General features: G+C 46.5%; 2 protein-coding genes across 2 annotated transcripts in view; one reads left to right on the forward strand and one right to left on the reverse strand.

Moving 5' to 3' along the window:
- Positions 1 to 611: 611 nt before the first annotated feature.
- On the forward strand, positions 612 to 3,884 carry IAH1 (isoamyl acetate hydrolyzing esterase 1 (putative)). The gene is made up of 6 exons (XM_085217993.1): positions 612 to 758; positions 1,039 to 1,091; positions 1,583 to 1,731; positions 2,331 to 2,492; positions 2,753 to 2,871; positions 3,558 to 3,884. Exons 1-6 carry the CDS (start codon positions 675 to 677, stop codon positions 3,723 to 3,725), a joined length of 735 nt encoding a protein of 244 aa, XP_085074119.1. The 5' UTR covers positions 612 to 674; the 3' UTR covers positions 3,726 to 3,884.
- A 193-nt stretch (positions 3,885 to 4,077) lies between these two features.
- The window catches only part of ADAM17 (ADAM metallopeptidase domain 17), a 33,395-nt gene continuing 19,109 nt past the window's right edge, over positions 4,078 to 18,363 (reverse strand). The window contains exons 7-19 of the mRNA XM_010707921.4: positions 17,607 to 17,696; positions 16,479 to 16,592; positions 15,794 to 15,938; positions 15,158 to 15,246; positions 13,023 to 13,175; positions 12,398 to 12,597; positions 12,159 to 12,262; positions 11,526 to 11,660; positions 10,440 to 10,570; positions 9,270 to 9,348; positions 8,012 to 8,100; positions 7,385 to 7,441; positions 4,078 to 6,045 (exon numbers count right to left, since the gene is read on the reverse strand). Of these exons, the coding sequence (XP_010706223.1) occupies positions 5,695 to 6,045; positions 7,385 to 7,441; positions 8,012 to 8,100; positions 9,270 to 9,348; positions 10,440 to 10,570; positions 11,526 to 11,660; positions 12,159 to 12,262; positions 12,398 to 12,597; positions 13,023 to 13,175; positions 15,158 to 15,246; positions 15,794 to 15,938; positions 16,479 to 16,592; positions 17,607 to 17,696 (1,737 nt within the window). The 3' untranslated portion in view covers positions 4,078 to 5,694. The remainder of the gene's footprint in view (positions 6,046 to 7,384; positions 7,442 to 8,011; positions 8,101 to 9,269; positions 9,349 to 10,439; positions 10,571 to 11,525; positions 11,661 to 12,158; positions 12,263 to 12,397; positions 12,598 to 13,022; positions 13,176 to 15,157; positions 15,247 to 15,793; positions 15,939 to 16,478; positions 16,593 to 17,606; positions 17,697 to 18,363) is intronic.

Below are 18,363 nucleotides of genomic sequence, written 5' to 3' on the forward strand. Positions count from 1 at the left end.
TTCTCTGGTATGCATCCTCTGTTTTTTTCCTTTCCCAGCTTGTTACAGAATGGTTTGGGTTGGAAGGGACTTTAAGATCATCCAGTTCCAGGCACACCTCCCACCAGACCAGGTTGCTCACAGCCCCATCCAGCCTGGCTTGAATGCATCCAAGATGGGGACATCCACAACTTCACTGACAACCTGTTCCAGTGTCTCACAGTAATGAATTTCTCCCTAAAGCGATTCCTAGTCAAAATCTACTCTCTTCCAGTTTGAAGCTGCTGCCCCTCGTCCTGTCGTTACCCGCAGGCCCTGACAGCCGGCACCTGCCGGCACTCTTAGTGAAGGTCTGTGCGTCCATTCTCCCTGCTCGCATATCCCTTCCTCGCTAAACACGAGCGTGAAGCCTTTGCAAGGTGGTAATTTCATCGTATCACAAAAGAACTCTCTTTGAAAAAGCTAAATATGGTATTATTAACTTATGACGGTGCCGGTGGATTGGGTCCCTGTAGAACTCCGTGTATCGGCCCGATCCCGCCCGCTGCTCTCCCGCCGCCCGAGCACAGCCGGCGAGGCTCGGCCGGAGGCACGGCGCTCCTGCGGGAGCCCTTTAAAGAGCGTAGCAGCCCCTCACGGCTCCGCCCTCCTCCTCCTGCCCTCCTCCTGCCGTGGGAGCCGGACGTCCGCCCGCCATGGCGCTGGCAGAGGCGGTGGCGGCTCGTGGGCGGGTGCTGCCGTGGCCGCGCGTGGTGCTCTTTGGGGACTCCATCACTGAGGTAGCGGCTGCGCGGTCTCCCCTTGGCTCCGGGGTTTGTCGTTCTTTACGGAGAAATGAGCAGCCGGCAGCTGCGAGGGCTGGGGGGACTGGCAGAAGCGGCTCGGCCGAGGGGAGGTGGCTGTTCTTAGGGGAGGTTTGTGTCTAAGCCCGCTCCCCGTGCAGCTCTGTCAGCTGGCCGAAGGGAACGGCGGGGCGGTCCGTGTGCCGCGGGCTGCGGGCGCTGCTGGGCCGTGCCGTGCCGTGCCGTGCCGTGCCGCTAACCGTGTGCCGTGCTTTAGTTCTCCTTCCAGGAGGGCGGCTGGGGAGCGTCACTCGCTGGCAGACTGGTCAGGTAAGAACAGAGATCTCACAGGTGTAGCCAAAGAAGCGCGTGGCTTCGCTGTGAGGTGACAGAGCGCTGGGACGGGCTGCCCGCAGGAATGTCTCGTTCTCTGGGGATATCCAAACCTGTGTTCCTGTTGGCCGTCAGAGAGAAACGCTTTGCTCAGAGGGTGAGGCACTGGCACAGCTGCCCAGAGAGCTGTGGTGCTCCATCCCTGCAGCTGCACAAGGCCGGGTTGGGTGGGCACTGCGCAGCCTGAGCTGGTGGGCAGCAGCCAGCCCACGGCAGGGGTTGGGTGGATGAGGTGCCTTCCAACCCAACCATCCTGTGATCCTATGCAATTCTAAAACAAAGTTAGAATTGTGTTAGAAAGTCCTGTGAAATCTCACTGCTTCTGAGAGTGGCAAAGACACTTGAAGACACCCTGACAGAACAGGTCAGAACTTTGCGGGCCTTGCTCAGAAGGGTTGAGCAGTTTTGTTATTGTGTGTCTGTTTCAGAAAATGTGATGTTGTAAACCGTGGGTTCTCAGGATACAACACCAGATGGGCTAAACTCATCCTTCCAAGGCTGATCGGTAAAAGTGCTGCTGCTGAGAGTACTGTTGCTGTTACTATTTTCTTTGGAGCTAATGACAGTGCTTTGAAAGGTACGGTAGCTTCCATTTATTCCTGTGATCTTTATTCTCTTAAGGCAGTTCTACAGTTAGCAGAAAGGCAGAATATTGCACAGGCCTTCCCTCCTTCTCTTTGCTCTTTTTTACAGTGGATTGTTTTCAATTATCATATTTGTATTTAAACTATGTGCTGCCTTCTCTTTGTTGCTGACCAAGAGATTAGAGTTCAATAATGACAGTAAACTTTGTGGCGCTCAGTAATGAATCGTAGAGTTGGGCACCTAGTGGAATTTTCTGCCTTTGAAGCAATCTGATGGATCTTTGTTAGCTGAGGGAACGGAGGCAGACAGCCTTTGGATTCTCTTTAAGATAAGCATGGCAACATTCAGGGCGAGTCTCATCAGAAGGTAAGAACAGTGTGTGAAGGACTGGCTGGGAAGTCCATGGGTGTTGCCATATTTTTCTTAGCTTTTGTTTTGGATGAAGTTTGAAGTGATTATGTGGTCGGACACTGAAAATGAACTGAAAATGAGACATGCTCATGGTTGTGCAAAGCACTGTAGTCATTGTGTGGTATGTCTGTAAGCAGCTCCATCTCACACCGCTGATGTGTTTCCTCTGACCCCTTGCAGATGTGAACCCTAAGCAGCATGTTCCTTTGGAAGAATACGCCGCCAACCTGACAAGCATGGTGCACTACCTGAAGTCCATAGACATCACTGAGGACAGGATTATTTTGATAACGCCGCCCCCTCTTCAGGAATCAGCTTGGGAAAAGGAATGCCTTGCCAAAGGTAAAGGAATGCTACATGTGGGCAGAATTTCTGCTTTTTAACCCCAGGGCTTCTGGAGTGCCCTTCTGGGTACGTATTTATAGTGCTTAATTCAGAATCCTGCTAGAAAACATAATGGCTGTTTCCTGCTGTCAAGAAATTAGTTTCCAGTTAGCTGGATTGAGATGGTTCCCATGTAGTTTGTAATGGATGATGTCTGCTGATTTCATAGAGTGAGCTGCATCATTTCTGCCTGCTGAATGTCCCTGCATGTCTGACAGGTGACAAGCTGAATCGCCGCAATGCCACCACTGGGGAATATGCACAGGCCTGCGTTCGAGTGGCGAGGGACTGTGGGACTGATGTGCTCGACCTGTGGACACTGATGCAGAAAGATCAGGTATGGCAGCACGAGCTGGGCTTTGGAACTGTCATAAATAGTGAAATGCATAATTCTGCATAGAGGAACCAATAGCAGTGCTGCATTATCACTGGAACAAAATCTCCAAAAGGAGGAAAATACTTCAGAGTGCTTCACAAGGGGCCACGTGACGTGCTCCTTAATATGAACAGAGCATCACCTGTGGCTAGCAAATATCCCCAGGTGCACTGCAGGTATGTAATGGTGCCCTTGCTTTGACTTGTGGAATAGGTTGGAAGGGGCCTCAGGAAGCAGCTGGTCCTGGTCCCACCTGCTGTGCGGTGCAGGACTGAGCTCGCAGGTGCACAGCACCTTCCTCATGCTGACTGAATGCCCAAGCATGTCCAAGTGTCAGCAATGGTAGCTTTCTTCCATAAGCTGTTCACACTGAACCCTTTCTCTGTGCTGCACTTCTGAGTGCAGGAGATGAGCCAAAGGTGCAGTACTCCGTGGTGCAGAGAACTCAGCAGTTTACTTGCACCACTCGCTCATCATCGCTCATGCGGTCATTTCTGCATGAAAGCAGTGACTTTGGCTGCCAAAGTCTCTTCATGTTTTAATACCAAGGGTTGCCCTATATACCAACAAGTTTTGAATGACTTACTGAAAAAATCACTCATTGCAGCTAGCAGTACAGTAACACTTGGTTTTTGCTTCCCCTGTAGGATTTTTCGTGCTATTTGTCTGATGGGCTTCATTTATCAATGGAAGGAAATAACTTTCTAGTGGGACAACTCTGGTCACACCTGGAAAAAAGACTCTCAGCTCTCCCTTCATTGCTTCCTTACTGGCGGGACGTGGACCCCCAGAACCCTGAGGCGAGCCTGCTGTGAGGTGCCCTGCAGCAGTGAAGCCCAGCCTGCCTGAGGGAGTGAGTGCGTATACAGCTGCGTTGTACCTCTGCACCCCTGATGATGGCGATGAAGATTGAAGTGGACTGTGCTCTGTAACCATTTTTTCTAATAAAGATTGGCCAAGGGGCGGAAACGGCACTGGATGAAGCTGTCACCTTCCTGCTGCAGCTGCTGCCAACAAACAGTGCGAGTGTGTGTTCAGCAGTGTCTGGAATAGGGGTTAGAGCAGAGGACGGGGTGGGTCAGGGCAGAGTTCTGCCTCCTGGCTCCCCCTACTCACAGGCTTCCACCTGCAGTTGATGTCTTTTCCAAAAGGACTGCACAGACATGGTTTTTGTTTAATTGATTTTAATATAAAAAGCTTTTACTGTACTGGGAATTAAATTAACTCCTCACACATGTACTCTGCACTGAATCAAAACAAAACAACACAAAACCAACAAAACAACCAAACCAAAACCAGTATATAAAAGAAGGGCTATCAGATAGAACACCGTAAGGCACACATTCAAGTATCAGTGTAACAAATATTTGGGTGGGGAAGGCAGAGCTGCGCTCACGCTCATCTTAACAGGGGTTTGCTTTCTTTCCATCACATTTAAGAACACCAAGGCTTGCCCCAGCTCTGCCTCCCTGGTGGCTGAGTGCAGGCTTGTAACAGGTAAAATGGTTCCAAGCCATTCACACACCATGTCAGCTTTAATAATGCATTCTTAGGGGAGAAAACAGGCGCAGTAAGGCGCTCTGCTTCCATGATAGCTGCTCTGTGACTCGCCCTGAGACCAGGCTGAACTCAGGCTATGGCACCGCTCCCGGCCCACGCATCCCATGTTACAGAGCTCCGACTGAAGGACACCAACACATTACCAGCTGTAAACATCACACTATTAGCAGTATGGAAAGTGGAGTTCACAACATCTCTTCCCTAGCACAGCACAGGCCCTGTAAGTCTAACAAAGCTTGCTTTTTCATTGTTCAAATTCACAACTGTTTTAAATAACAACTGCTTCCCTGCATGGAGTGCAGGACTCTTTCAGTTATTTTTAAGAGCTTCCCAGGCTCAGCCCTTTGAATAGCTCAACAATAGCGTTATCTTCTTAATAATCAACAGAAAAATCATCAGAGAAACATTTCTGCACTGAAACGTCCATAAGTGGTTCAAACAGCTCTCATCTGCATATGTGATTTCACCACTTCTTTCCCTTCCCTTCCCTGCTCCCTGCACCTCACACACCTCACTGCAGTGGGAAAACTCCCAGGGGGAACATTTCCTTGCAGTGAAAACACAGGGACATCGCAGCTTCACAGCTAGAGGGGCGTCTCCATGCACTGAGCAGGGTTTAACAGCCTCTGCACAACCCTACTATTTATAGAGAAGCTTTCTCACAAACTCCTTGATGCTGATATGCATCTCCACATTATATGCCAACTAAGTATTTTAGCTGTTTCCTTCTGTTCTCCAGGTACGTGTAATGCTTATACTTTGGCTTACCTGTACCTCATAGGATCTGCTCCACATGGAACACACCGCGGAGTATTTGCTTTGCTGGCAAAGCCCCTTGATTTCATCTATCAGTGCCACCAGACTGCAAAATACGACATTACAAAAGGCAGATATATACACAACGTGATATCCAGGAGGATATTTTGTTCTGCACCACAGGTTGAAGGAAATGTTAGAGGTCGAGAAAGTAGAAAAATCCAATGAGCTTCAAAACCAAGCCTGTCTCCATTTGGATTTCCGGTTTTTAAAAGATATAATGCTCTAATAAATGTAATTTAAGGAAGGTCATACACATGACCAGCATCTGCAGTAGGTCGCTTCCTTATTTCTCCCACTCCCTCACAAAAATATATATACATATATCTGTATTTATAGAAATGAAATGGTTTTAGATCCAGAGGAGCTTTTGCAGGCGGGAGCCGCACGGTGGGAGGCAGCGGGACATCAGCACTCCGTCTCCTTGCTGTCCACTCGGTTCTGGCGTTGTAGTTTAAAAGACGACGCTTTCTCACTCCTGGTGACAGGATGCTCTGTCAAGTCCTCAAAAGATTTGGCAGCCGAGCTGCTGTTTGGGAAAGGGTCCTTCTCAAACCCGTCCTCGTCAATATGAGAGTCGGTGCTGGGGTCCTCCTGAATTGTGTCCATTCTTTGGTGGTCCTGCTTGGGGGCAGCGGCGGCCGCAGGCGCAGCCACGATGGGCTGCAGGGGTTGGTGCCGGCTGGTGGGCTGCGCTGTGGGGAAGGGCTTCACGATGCGCACAGAGGCCGAGTCCAGGCTGCTGGGCACCTCCACGTTCTGCAAGACACGAGTGGCCACGTCAGAGGGGGAGGCAACCAGGTTCTCACTCAGCACTCGCTTTGGGTGCTGGCAGCAAGGAGAACTGGCTAAAGGCGCCTCGGGCTGAGCAGCTGCGCCTCTGCCGGGTGGTCTGAAAACCACCCTTCCTCCCCTCTTCCCTGGTGGGAAGGAGGGATATGTTAAATTGTATTGATTTCTGCTTCTATTTGAGCATGGTTTGGAAAGTATCCAGGGATTTCCAGGTATTAAAAATCTCTGCAGACCTTAGCAAACGGCAACAACGGGCAGGGGAAGAACAGACAAAGGAACGACACGAGCAGCAGGATGAGACATTTGTACGCTAACTACTGCATTTCTGAACTGCTCAGTATGCAGCAGACCCAAAGGATCCCAGATTTCTTCAGTAACACTGCTATTGCTGCAAAGAGCCCACTAAGGACAGCTGCACTCCATGGCTGCATCTCCTTTTGAATCTGAGCAGTAACATCCAAGGAGACTTTTCTATGGCATGGAAGAGCAGTTATAGAGGATCCAGTTACCGTCACCTTCAGGTATGTCCAAGCAGAGCACAGAGGCAATATGCCTCCAAGTCTGACTCTGGTTTGCTTCCCTAAGAGGCAAAGGAGCTGTGCAAGGCTTCTTTTCTCCTCTCACTACACAAATGACATTTCCTTAACAGTGTTTCAGCTATTAATAAAAACTGGGGTATCAAAGCACAGGATAGGATATCCAAAATACTGTCAGAAGACACTCTGAGCTGGACTGTAAGATTTAGCTATCCTCAAATCAGTACCTACAGAGTGAGATGTGCCATCACCTCAGGACCAACAGGTCCTGTACCCTGGGGCTGACTCTCCCATAAGCAAGTGGAAAGCTCAGGCCACTGAGCCTCCTGCAAACCACCATTCTGCAGCGAAGCAGCAGAGATTTCCCTGCAGCACTGCCCTGCTGAGCTCCGTGCTTTGCTGACACCACGTGGCTGGGAACAGCCGTTCTGTGGCTGGAGCCACAAACACCCATAACACAGTGCCTGCTGCAGCAGCAGAGCAGCTTCCTGCCTCAGGCACAGCTAACTGCCCTGCCAGCACTGTCAGCACACAGCTCACATAGGAAGGAAGAAGTGGACTGGTCAAGCTGCAGGGCTTGATATATCAAGCACCAGCTCAGTAGAAAAAGGTTCTCTCAAATGGATTCATCCATCTGTAGGTCAAGGCATGTGACTCCAAGTCCATCTACTGTCACTGCTTTGCCAAAATACTCTACAGAAACCTTAGGTTCAGATCTACAACACACACTGGATGGCTTTCAGACAGGCCATATTCAGACACAAACTTACACTGGCACAGAACAGAGACTTGTTGTTCTCCTCATATTGCTTGTCCAACTTCTTGTCCTAATGAAAAACAAACCAAAAGTAAATCAAAACACACACAAAAGTAGTTTCCCAGTTGCAAGCAAGGTCCCTGTCCCAGTTGCCCTGCAGGGACACGGCAGGGGTGGGGTTGTTTTTTCCCTTCCCCGAAGTCCCCAATGTGCTCGTGGGCACAGCAATCCCTGCTCCTACCCCACACCCCGTGCTTGGCTGCTGTCGACTTTCTCTACCCCATCTGAACCAAGATCACTTTCTGCTCTGGGTCTCCCCCTAAAACAAAAGTTTTAAGCGGGCTACAGAAAACTCTGACTCTAATGGGAATTATTAGAACTATACTTGTGCAGAATTTGGAAGGCAGAAGAAGAAGATCTGCCCAGGAAAGAACAGGAACATCTCCAGAACAGTCACGGGAGCACTGGGGTTGTTAGAGCCTACTAGAGCTCAGGAGGAGCTCTGCCTACTGAAGTGACATATGCTGGATTCTCCCTTTGGGGTTTGCTAAAATCTCCCCACCGCCACCTCCCACAGACTGTACACAAGGAGTTTCTCCTCCAGCTCCATTCAACAGAGCAGTCATCTCCAGCTACTCACCACACAGTGCACAAGGATGCTGAGAGGAATCCAAAAAAGCAAGGAGAAGACGAGCACAGAGCCCACTATGTTATCTGCCAGGAACTTCCCTGTGAATCAGTTCAAACCCATTAGTAACCTGCCAAGTACAGCTTCATGCCTACACACAAGTCCCTGTTCTGCTGCCACTGCAGAATTTCTCAGATAAACACAGGGTGCAGAACTAGGCCAACCTAAGAGGAATTATACATTTAAAAAAATTTGATGCAATTTATTAACATTGTCAACTTAGTAACATCTTCTCTGATAAGGGATGCTGACAGGCCATAATGTTCAATGTGTGCAGACCGGGAGCAAGCTGCCCTTAGCCAGGGTTCTCACAATTACAGGACACACTGTGCATCTGTCACCAAGTTCTGATGGTACAACCACAAGACCCCACAACACGCTCATTTTTGGGCAGAGATGCAGAGTGCCTCTACTTGAGCAGACTGAATGGCTTTAATAATCACCTACACAGTATTTTTTAACTTTAGAGCTTAGGTTTGAAAGCCCCAAATACATGTCATACAATCAGAGAATAGTTTGAGTTGGAAGGGACCCTTAAAGGCCATCTAGTCCAGCTCCCCTGTAATGAACAGGGACACCTACAGCTCCATCTGTAGATGGAGCTACATACATCCTACACCTACAGCTGACCTTAAAGGTCAATGTACACTGCCCTGTGTAAGCACACATTACCACAAACACATGCACTGTTACCCCATTGTTACACAACTACCTGCTCATTAACAGTGTCTTCAAGACAACAGTAACAGAAGGAGAGCAGCTGCCCTGGGAGGTGCTGCCTCTTGGCTGCATACACAGGGTCAGGACCTCTCCATCACCAGCCTGTGACTCACAACAGGCACACTGCTGGAGGGGGCTTTATTAAATGAGAGAAATGAAGTGTTCTCTTCCCAGTCCGTTGATATTTAAATCCCACTGAGAGGCCTACTTTAACTATACCATGCTGAATCTAGCTGACCTCTAAGGAACTGTTATTTCCTTTCTCTAATTGACCTACTTACTGGTTTTCAGACAAGAAGCTTTCTGGAATAGCTATCATGTCTTTTACAAGCTTGGAAGATGACTAGGAAATAATTGAGTAGGAAATAACAGAGTGGAAAAATGCAAAATAATCCCATTCCTTGCCTTACAAGGTAAGATCAGTGCTGTCAAACCTTTAGTTCACACTGAGAAGTAAAACAAACCACAGGACATGGTTATGTAATCTTACCAAAGGTGTTGATGCTAAGCTGGTCTATGAAATCCCAAAATCGTTCAATCACATCCTGTACTTGCTTCTCACATTTGCCCTGTAAAAGCAAGCATCTATTTACAAAATGATCTTAGGCTATGTAAACATTATCTACTTCTTTTTTGGAGAGGGAAAAGGATGCTGAGATTGTTCTGAAATCAAAGCTACAGAGAAATGGAAGCTCTTCAGACACGCTGTGAATGGATTTAAACTCATCCCAGCATCACCGCTCCACTTTTATTGCCTTTATTTTTGACCAAGTTTCAATCCCATTGCTGACTGGAACAGATCCAGTCCTAATTATTGAAACATGCAAAAAGCGTTTCAACAACATCACAGGGGAAACAAAACCAAAGTTTCTGGAGAGGTTGATGTGCTGGAAGCTTCAGTTCCCACTGCCCAAGGAGGTCACAGCTCTCAGGACCCCAGGCTTACAGATTGGCTTCCAGGTCTGTGCTGGTTTAACACAGTAAAGCATTGCTGCCCTTTCCGTTCTGCAGCAGGACTGAGGTATGCCTCCCACTATTCATTTCTGCCAACAGAAAGTCCAGCCCTGTTTGCCAGGCCTGCAGACTACATGCTGGCCATGTCACTGTGGTCACCGCTGTGCTACCAGCAAAGGCTCACTGCTCACCAGATATTCATGAGCTTGCTCCCTGATTTCAGTCAGGATTAACTGGGCTAATATGTGGGCAGCCAAACGTTGCTGCTAACCCAGCCCAGCTTGTGGAAGTGTTTGGTCACTTCCTGTGCACAAGCTGCCAGCTGCTGACATGCAGGAGCAGCTAGAAGGGGCTGTAAGCAGTGGCAGAAGGAACAGCTTCACCCTGCGCAGCCATTTATAGAGCTAAATTCTATCTGCAGTCTCAAATACTTTGTAACATGTACATCATGGAGAGGCAAATGAGTCCAGATCCTGATCTTTTGGAAACCCACTTTCCACTTCCTCTGCTTTACTGTCAGCCTCCGGGAGCTGAAGGCAGCTGTGCCTCCTCTGCCAGCACACCCACAGCACCAGATGTTCCTGGCTGGAGGGGACCCACTGCCCTCCTGGGTTTCACTGCACCCATGCCTGGGAGCAACAGAGCTTTGCCTTCTCTCCATCCAGCTACAAAAGCAGGCCGTGCAGTGGCACCCAAGAGCACTCACATTTGTGTCACAGAAGCCCACGGTACAAGGCTTCCCCTTGCGCAGAAACAGGAACTGGTCGTTGGCATCGACGTAGGGCGTGCAGCGATCCTGCTCGTCCCGGCAGCACACCTTGCAGGAGTTATCCGTTTCTGCAATCAAGCAGCACAGCCCCATCAGCCCCTGCAACCCAAGGCCAGAAACATGCACAATCCATGTCCCCCAGCTGACCATGCAGCTGCTCAGCTTTCCACGGGGAAGGCAGGACTGTGCAAGTGACCAAGCCTGACACTCAAACAGAAGCCCAGTTTAATGTATTGGGGGACACAGCGGGACCAAGCTCTGCAGGCTGATACCCCTAGGCTGCAGCAATCAATAGGCAGGTGAGGAAGTTCCAAATGCAATCATCCAAGATGGATTTAAATATTTCCTGGGTTTCAAGCCCTCCAGAAAGCCTTCTCCTCAGCTATATCCTCTGTCTCAAATGTGGGGGCTCACAATATATCCCTTGGCATCCCCTGTGGAGTCTTCCTCCTCTTCCCAGCTGCTCTACCACACTTGGGAGATAAGATGGAGATCAAGCAAGCACTGTAGCTCACTGATACAAAGGCAGGACAAGCAGGTATGCAGTAGCAGGGCTCAAGGATCTTATGTTCTCAAGGCTTTTGGCTTCTGAAGTCTCTTTTATTTCACTTTTTGGAGGTCACATTTGGTCCAGAGGCTGTTTGGCATCTCCTCACTATCAGAACAGCCAGACTTTCGCCTTCTGGTTGTCTAGAACCAAGGAAGAAGATGGTGGGGATGCCTCCTCCTTTACCTAGGATGCAGACCCTAACTTTCATCTTAATGTCTTCAACCAAGCCCACCAGAAGACAAAAGAACATTTACATTCCTTTCCACAGAATATCCCAAGCTGGAAGAGACCCATAACAATCACAGAGTTCAACTTGAGTCCAGACAGAAAATACTACACCCAAAAAAACAGTAAAAAAAACAACCAACAACCCTGAAGGGACTCATATGCTCAGCTCTCCAACAGATTAGCCCAGTGCTACCTGGGGAGCAGGGCTAAGGCAACACCTCTCAGTCCAGTCCCACACCACCCACCATTGCAGGCACACGAGCGAAGGTTCTTCTCCCTCTCGCAGAAAGGGATGCACTCGCCGTCCTTGCACTTCCCCATGTCCACACAGATTGTGTCGTCTGGAGCATTCCCAGGAGGAGGGCACTCACTGCTGTTCCCTGCAGATAGGGGGCAACACGGTAGGAGGACAGTGTTAGAGCAAAGGGCACTGTTGAACTCTGGAGAGCAAGCAGCACACAGCAGACCCCAGAGGCCCCATAAGCAGAGCAGCATAGCTCTGACCCATCCACTTGTCTCCAAAAAAGATTACAAAGAAGTAGTAAACAAGTGGGGAAGTGAAGCAGAACTGCTGTAATTCCACCCTTTCTATGGCAAGATTCAGTTAATCCTCGGCCCTTCCCAGAGACCTGCCCTGTTTTGCTTTCCTTTTCTTAAAGAAAGAAGAAATAAACATTCTTCATGTTCTCCTGGGCAGTAAATCACCAAGCAGTTCCTGAACTACAACTTATTATACAGCAGTTCTGCGGTGCTTAACTGGTCTCTAAAATTAGTTGTACCGGATGAATAAAGGGCGCTAGCTCAAAAGCTGATGGAATGGGACGTTGAGCCTGGAGCACTTGGCTAGCTGATGGAGCGAGCACAGAGCTCTGTCCTACCCGTGCAAAAAGACTCTCCTTTACAAGTGGCATTTATGGCTTCTTGGCATTTTTTCTGAGCACTTTCAAACTGGCAGCCTTTACAGCAGGGGCTGTTCCGATCACTGCGGAAAGATCAAAATGAAAGGAAGAAATACTGAGCATTGATTTATGTATTTTAAAGAAGTATGAGCACAACAAAGGCAGAGAAAGAAATTCTCTCCCCCACGTACGAGATGCTGCACTGCACCTTCCCTTACCTGCATTTGGCACCATCTTTCAGTTTGCAGTCTGCAGAGCAGCAGGGATCAGCTTGTTGGTACAAGAGGCCAGGATCGCATTCCTCCCCTTCGTCCACCCTGGAGTTCCCACACACTTTGTTGTTGCGCTCTTTGAAGCACTCCTGGGCCTTGATCTCTATGGTCCTATGGATGGATTTTTTGCTGCAGCTTGAAAACATCTGGAGAATCATAAAGAGAAAGAGCAGCACTCAGGAGTGCACCCTTCTGTCAACAAATACATCTGTGACAGCCTCAACCTCTTCAGATCTCCAAATTTTGGTGTCTTAGAAAGCATTTATTCTTTCCGTGCTGCCATCTTGATGGCTCTGAAGAATTTTAAGATGGGAAAATGGTCACAGCCACAACAATTGATTACAAACAGCACCTGGACACATCACGAATCCCAGAGAAACTCGGAGAGCAAAGATGAGCTCATCTTGCAGAGAATCCAACCGCAAGCAGTTGTGTTTTCTTTTTATGGTTAATCCATTAAATTCCCATATGCTTCAAGGTGAAAGAATCATTAACTAAATAGCCTTCCTGTGTAAAAGGTCACTGACCATAGCAAAGACTTGCAAATGTAAGACAAATTATGCAACTATACCTTATTGTTTTCATGATCTCCACTGACAGCAATTGGATACATAACGTATTTCCCTCCCTGGTCTTCCGTGGGGGCACATTCTGGCAGACTGTCAGGATCGTGCTCTGCTCCAAAGTTATGGCCAAGCTCATGCGTTGTAACCAAGTCGGCCTCCTTTGTTGAAGATTTAAAAAAAAATAGTAGTGCTGAAAGAAATCATACTGAGCAGGACAGGACAGGACAGGAGATCCCAACTACTTCTAAGTCACCCACAATTCTACAATACACTGAGATGTAAAAGCCATTTCCCCATTATCACAGAAGCAGGGAACTAAAGGCAAGTACAATTCTGGTTTGCTTCCAAAGGCAAGTTCCAGGCTAGGTCAGAATGCTAAAGCCTTGTTAAAGGCAAAGTGCTGCCCAAGAATACCATTCAATTTTGTTTTCAGTGTAAAGCAGATAATCAAAATATCACAAACTGATTTTAAACAGCTGGAAGGCATGAAAGTTCAACACAAAAACCAACCCAAACAAACACAAGCCACCACAATTAGTTAATCCCTTGTTCAAGCTTATCTTGCCATTAGAATTATTTCTTCTAAGTAAATGATTACATCAGGAGCACTGAATAAGCTCTGCTATTACATGACTGCTAAGAAAGACATCTACAAATGCAGCTCGACAGGGAGGAATTTCTAACATCTCCACTGCAGGAGATGATTCCTTGTGCTGAGGATCCCATGCAGCTCCACATGGTGGCACGGCACCTCTCTGCATGGCTGTGGCCAGTAGGTGGTGGCAAGTTCACAAGGTGACAAAAGAAAACGGCAGAAATATGCTAACCTCAAGGAGATTGGATGCTTCATGACAGAGAGAAGGAAGTTTGGTGAGGTAACAGTCACTGCTGCTGGTGTCCAGTACTAAGCATGCCCAACAGGTAAGCCAGGACAGGAGAACTGCCCAGAGATCGCATTGGTGCTTTATGGCATTTCATTTGTGGGAAGGTTTTAAGCAAATTCTTTTGAAGTCTGATCAGATGCTCCACAAAAGTCTCCCTGTGAAAACAGTCTGTGTGTGCCCACTGCCTCAGCCCAAGCTTTGTGACTCCTACTGGGACATCAAACTCAATTTCCTTTGTTGTCCAGGACGGGCTCCAGCTTGGAGACTGAACAACGAATGCAAATAGCATGGCAACAGCCAGAGCTCTTTGTCAACATCCCTCGAGCACAAAGCTTCTCTGTCTTTTTTTCCTAGCTTCTTGACAGCTTCTGCGCCAAGTTTTAGCCCACACATCAATTATGAATTCCCTTTATAATCAGGCTACAGCTAAGCACAGCTGAGAAGTCAGCAGGAGAAAAATACACTCTGCTGCAAAGATCTGCTAGCTGCAAATGCAGACACTGCTCTGCTACCTTCTCAAGTGAGACAGAGCTCATATTGAGGCCCTTATGTCTTTATTGTCTCATCAGCTATGAAAAAAATCCAGACAGCATCAATTTACATCACTATTAGCAGCCCTGCTTATTACACTGTTTTCTGCACTACTTATTCAAGACGACGCACACACAAAAAGCAGGAAGATGAATTTCATTAAAAGGTCCAAACTAGACCTCCTACTTTGCCTACACTACTAGCACTGCTTTACCTTGCACGTAGAACAAGCCTACATATGCTATCTTGCATCTCCATACTGAGGACGCATGCAATAGCAAACACATTAAGTCCTTATTTCAGACAAATTTTATTCTTGCTGTAAGTCTCCTGGCTGTATAATATTGCCTGTCCTGTTTAAGAATGACTTTTTCTTTATTGGCAATAAAACACATTTAAATTAATTTCTGCATATCAAAATCCCATTTGTACTTGGGTAACTTCTGGACAGTCCTTATTAGACAATGGCTACATTTCCCCCTTACTGTTCCCCAGTAAATTCAGTCTTTGACTGCATTCAAACCTAACCCCCTTTGTCAACCAGGACAGAAATGGTGATAAGGGCACTGTGACCTACATCCCTGTCCCCAGGGATCTGACTCCATCTGAAATCCAGCAGCGTGCTGTTGACAGAGCACAGAACATCATCACAACGCCAGAAAAACACATCACCAACAAATAAGTACATACACCAAACACTCTCTCTGCAGAGGATACTCTCTTACCTTTGTGAGGATGGTTTTCCCATAGTTCTTGGTGCTGGTTAGGCCACTGTTCAGATAGATGTCCTTCTTTACAATTGGACTGTGATAAGCTATAGATGTGAGATAGAAACAAAACAAATTGACAAGTGTTTTTCTTGTTGGTTTTTTTTTTCTTTTTTCCTTTCTAGGAGGTAGATAGGCAACTATTCTTTGTTTGACAAAATGAACAGCTTTGTTGTTCTCACAGGCTCACCACTGAGCCTCTTGCCAGTTTTCTCCAGTGAGAATTCTTTCAAGCATAGCACAAACAGCTCATGTATTGCAGCAAAGGAGGACAATACAAGAAATTTCCAAGACAACAGCATCTACCATTTCAGAACTGTGGCAAGATGCACCCACATAGAGTGGAACTTGGTCTAGCCAGGCCGCAATGGCTTTCACAAAGCTTCTTAACTCCAGATAGCCTTGTGACTCCCCCCCCTTTCCTTCTTTTTCCAGCTCCAGCCAAGAAAATGACCATCAATTCTATCCAAAAGACAACCACTAGAGACGATACAAATAACATGTCGTGCTCCATGAAAGCTAGAAGAGGATTAAAAAGAAACAACAAAAGTAGCTTTCAAGTCACAGTTGGAAAGAAAGAAAAGGAAGTCTTGCCTTTAGGACAAATGCCACCATGGCTGTTAGATCTGGGAGAACCAACATAAGCCAGTCCAAGTGTTCCCATATCAAAATCTTGGTATGTGAAGAGATGAGCAAGGCACACATGAGCTGCTTTCTCAGCAATATCAAAGCTAAATTGCTTTGAAGAGAAAAAAAAAAAAGTATATTCTCTGTAAAATGTTTCATTGTGCATACCAGAAATCTATAGATAACTTTTATCTAATAAGCCATGCACCTTCTAAATCTGGTTAAGTCAGGCAAAAGCAGATGATTATCTGTCCTACAAATCTGAATAAATTTAAATGTCTACCCACGTACATTGAACACATTCATTTATGTAACTTGCCAGTTCATTTCCCCCTTTTCACATAGAGGGGAAAGCCAACTGCATTAATTTTGTGAAGGTCAGAAGGCAGTCAGTCTTAGAGCCAGGACTGCCCTTCTGACTCAAGTTACATATTAATCCCAGTTGGTGTGCACTCCATAATTATACAAAGGAGCCCCCTGCCATGCCATGCATGTGCCCCATGCTCTTGCTACAGGGGACATTTACTAGTTTGACTTAATCTAACATCTACACATCACAGAAAGGAAGAGAAGGAGTTTCATCCACTACTGTAGAACAGCTGTGCAAGTAAATTCCTACAAGAGGCACAATTATTCAAGGGTTACTACCTACCTCTAGCAGCATTTTCACATCCCAGGCATCCTTCTTGTCATCTGGGTAACTTTTTGCCATATTGTAATGCTTTTCTCCAGGTTCTACCTGTTCTGGTTCACTGTGGATGATAATCTACATTTCAAAAAGGGCGACAACAACGTAGAAGAATTTTGGTCAATTTTATAACTACAGAAAAGTTTTCAGTGCTCCTAAACGTCTCAATAGATCTGCAAGAAGAAAAACTCAGATTCAGCATGCTCCCAATGTTAAGCTTTCAGCTTCTGCTAGTTAAGATACACTAGCCAGATCACAAAGAATTACACCAGCCACTGTAGAGTAACATCAATGGTCTTCATCAAAATAATATGATTTAGGATGCATGTTACATAAAAAACAAACTCCTAGCAAATACAACTAGGGCTCACATGCAGAATTAATGGATGCTGAACACCACAGAATTATTGTTAACTAAGGCATACTTTAAAGAATTGTTGCTTTCCCAGTAGACTAGAGCAGTATGCTTTCCTCCTGCCCCTCAATTAGCTCTCATTCCTTGCTCCTAGAGAGGCAGCTAGCTCATAGCATGGATATACCCATGTGCCACAAGACAGCTCTTGCAGTACTCAGAGCAGATGGATTCCTCTTCTTTTTTAATGTCCTCTGCCAAATTCCTATGCTTTAACTTCCAGGAGCTATCAAATGAACTGAGTCCACTATATCCAACCCTATACCAGCCTCTGCACTACCATGACATTATGTTTAACTGCAATCAATAAAGTCATTCAGGATTTGTGTTTCTTTCACATGTTTGAGGCACACTCATGTTCTATTAGCTAAGCACTAGCCACCAATAGAAGTATGTACATAATGGTATGTCTGATAAACAAGAACGGCCCCTCTGAATTGAGATTATGTATGGGAAGTGAGAACTTCCATCTCAAAAGCTGCAAGGAACTGAAAATAGACATGCTGCCAAATCAGTAACATCACCTCTGGTACGATGCTATTTCCGAGCATTGCTGGCTGCAGTTAGTAAGTAAGATTTGATTAATCTATAATCTAGACAAAATAGTCAGAAACCCTGACACCTAAAGAGTACTTACAGTTTAAACTGGAAACCCTTTGCACAGTTCAGTGAATACCAACCTGCTCTATCTGTATGCCATAACCTTTGAAGGCCCCATTGTCCCAGGAAGTATTTCGGTAGATGTCATCCACTCTGTCTATCAATTCAATCTATGCAGGAAAGAATAACAAGTCATGACAGTCCTAAGCTTTTGTGCACCAAAGTTCAAGACATCCCAAGAAGCTGCAGCACTTATCTGGAAACACTTCAAATTAAAATTGAACCTTTTAAACATAACAGACGTATTCAGTGATCCACAACCAACAGGATGGATCCAAAGAGAACTATCAAATATCTCTGAAAAGTCCCATCATAAAAAAGCAGTATAAGCTTTCATTTATCACTTTCATCAGTGCAGCAGAAGGGGTAACATTAAAAACAAGACATCTTGGGAAACATTTTATTTATATAATGGTTTTCCAGGTTTCTCTGAGGGGAAATGCAGAGAGGGAAGCTCTTTTTACTGCTTTGTTTTAGCACTGAACTCAAGTGATCCCCGAGGCCTCCTTCCCTTTCACAGGCAATGAACTACCATTTTTTTTATTATGGTTCAAGCACAAGGTTTCAGAAAATCTCTCTTCAGCACTCACGATTCATATCTCCCTTTCTGAGCTGCTCTCATCTACTTAAAAATCACCTTCTGCTAGGTACAGAGCATCAAATTTGCTCAGAACGAAGAATGACATTTACAGCCACTTAAAAACAACTTTCCATCTCTGTGTTGTTTACAGCACACGTCTACCCAGGAAACACAAGAGTAGGTTAAGTCTTGAAGTC

Source organism: Meleagris gallopavo, chromosome 2, assembly GCF_905368555.1.
Source record: "Meleagris gallopavo chromosome 2, MGAL_WU_HG_1.1, whole genome shotgun sequence".
NCBI lineage: Eukaryota > Metazoa > Chordata > Aves > Galliformes > Phasianidae > Meleagris > Meleagris gallopavo.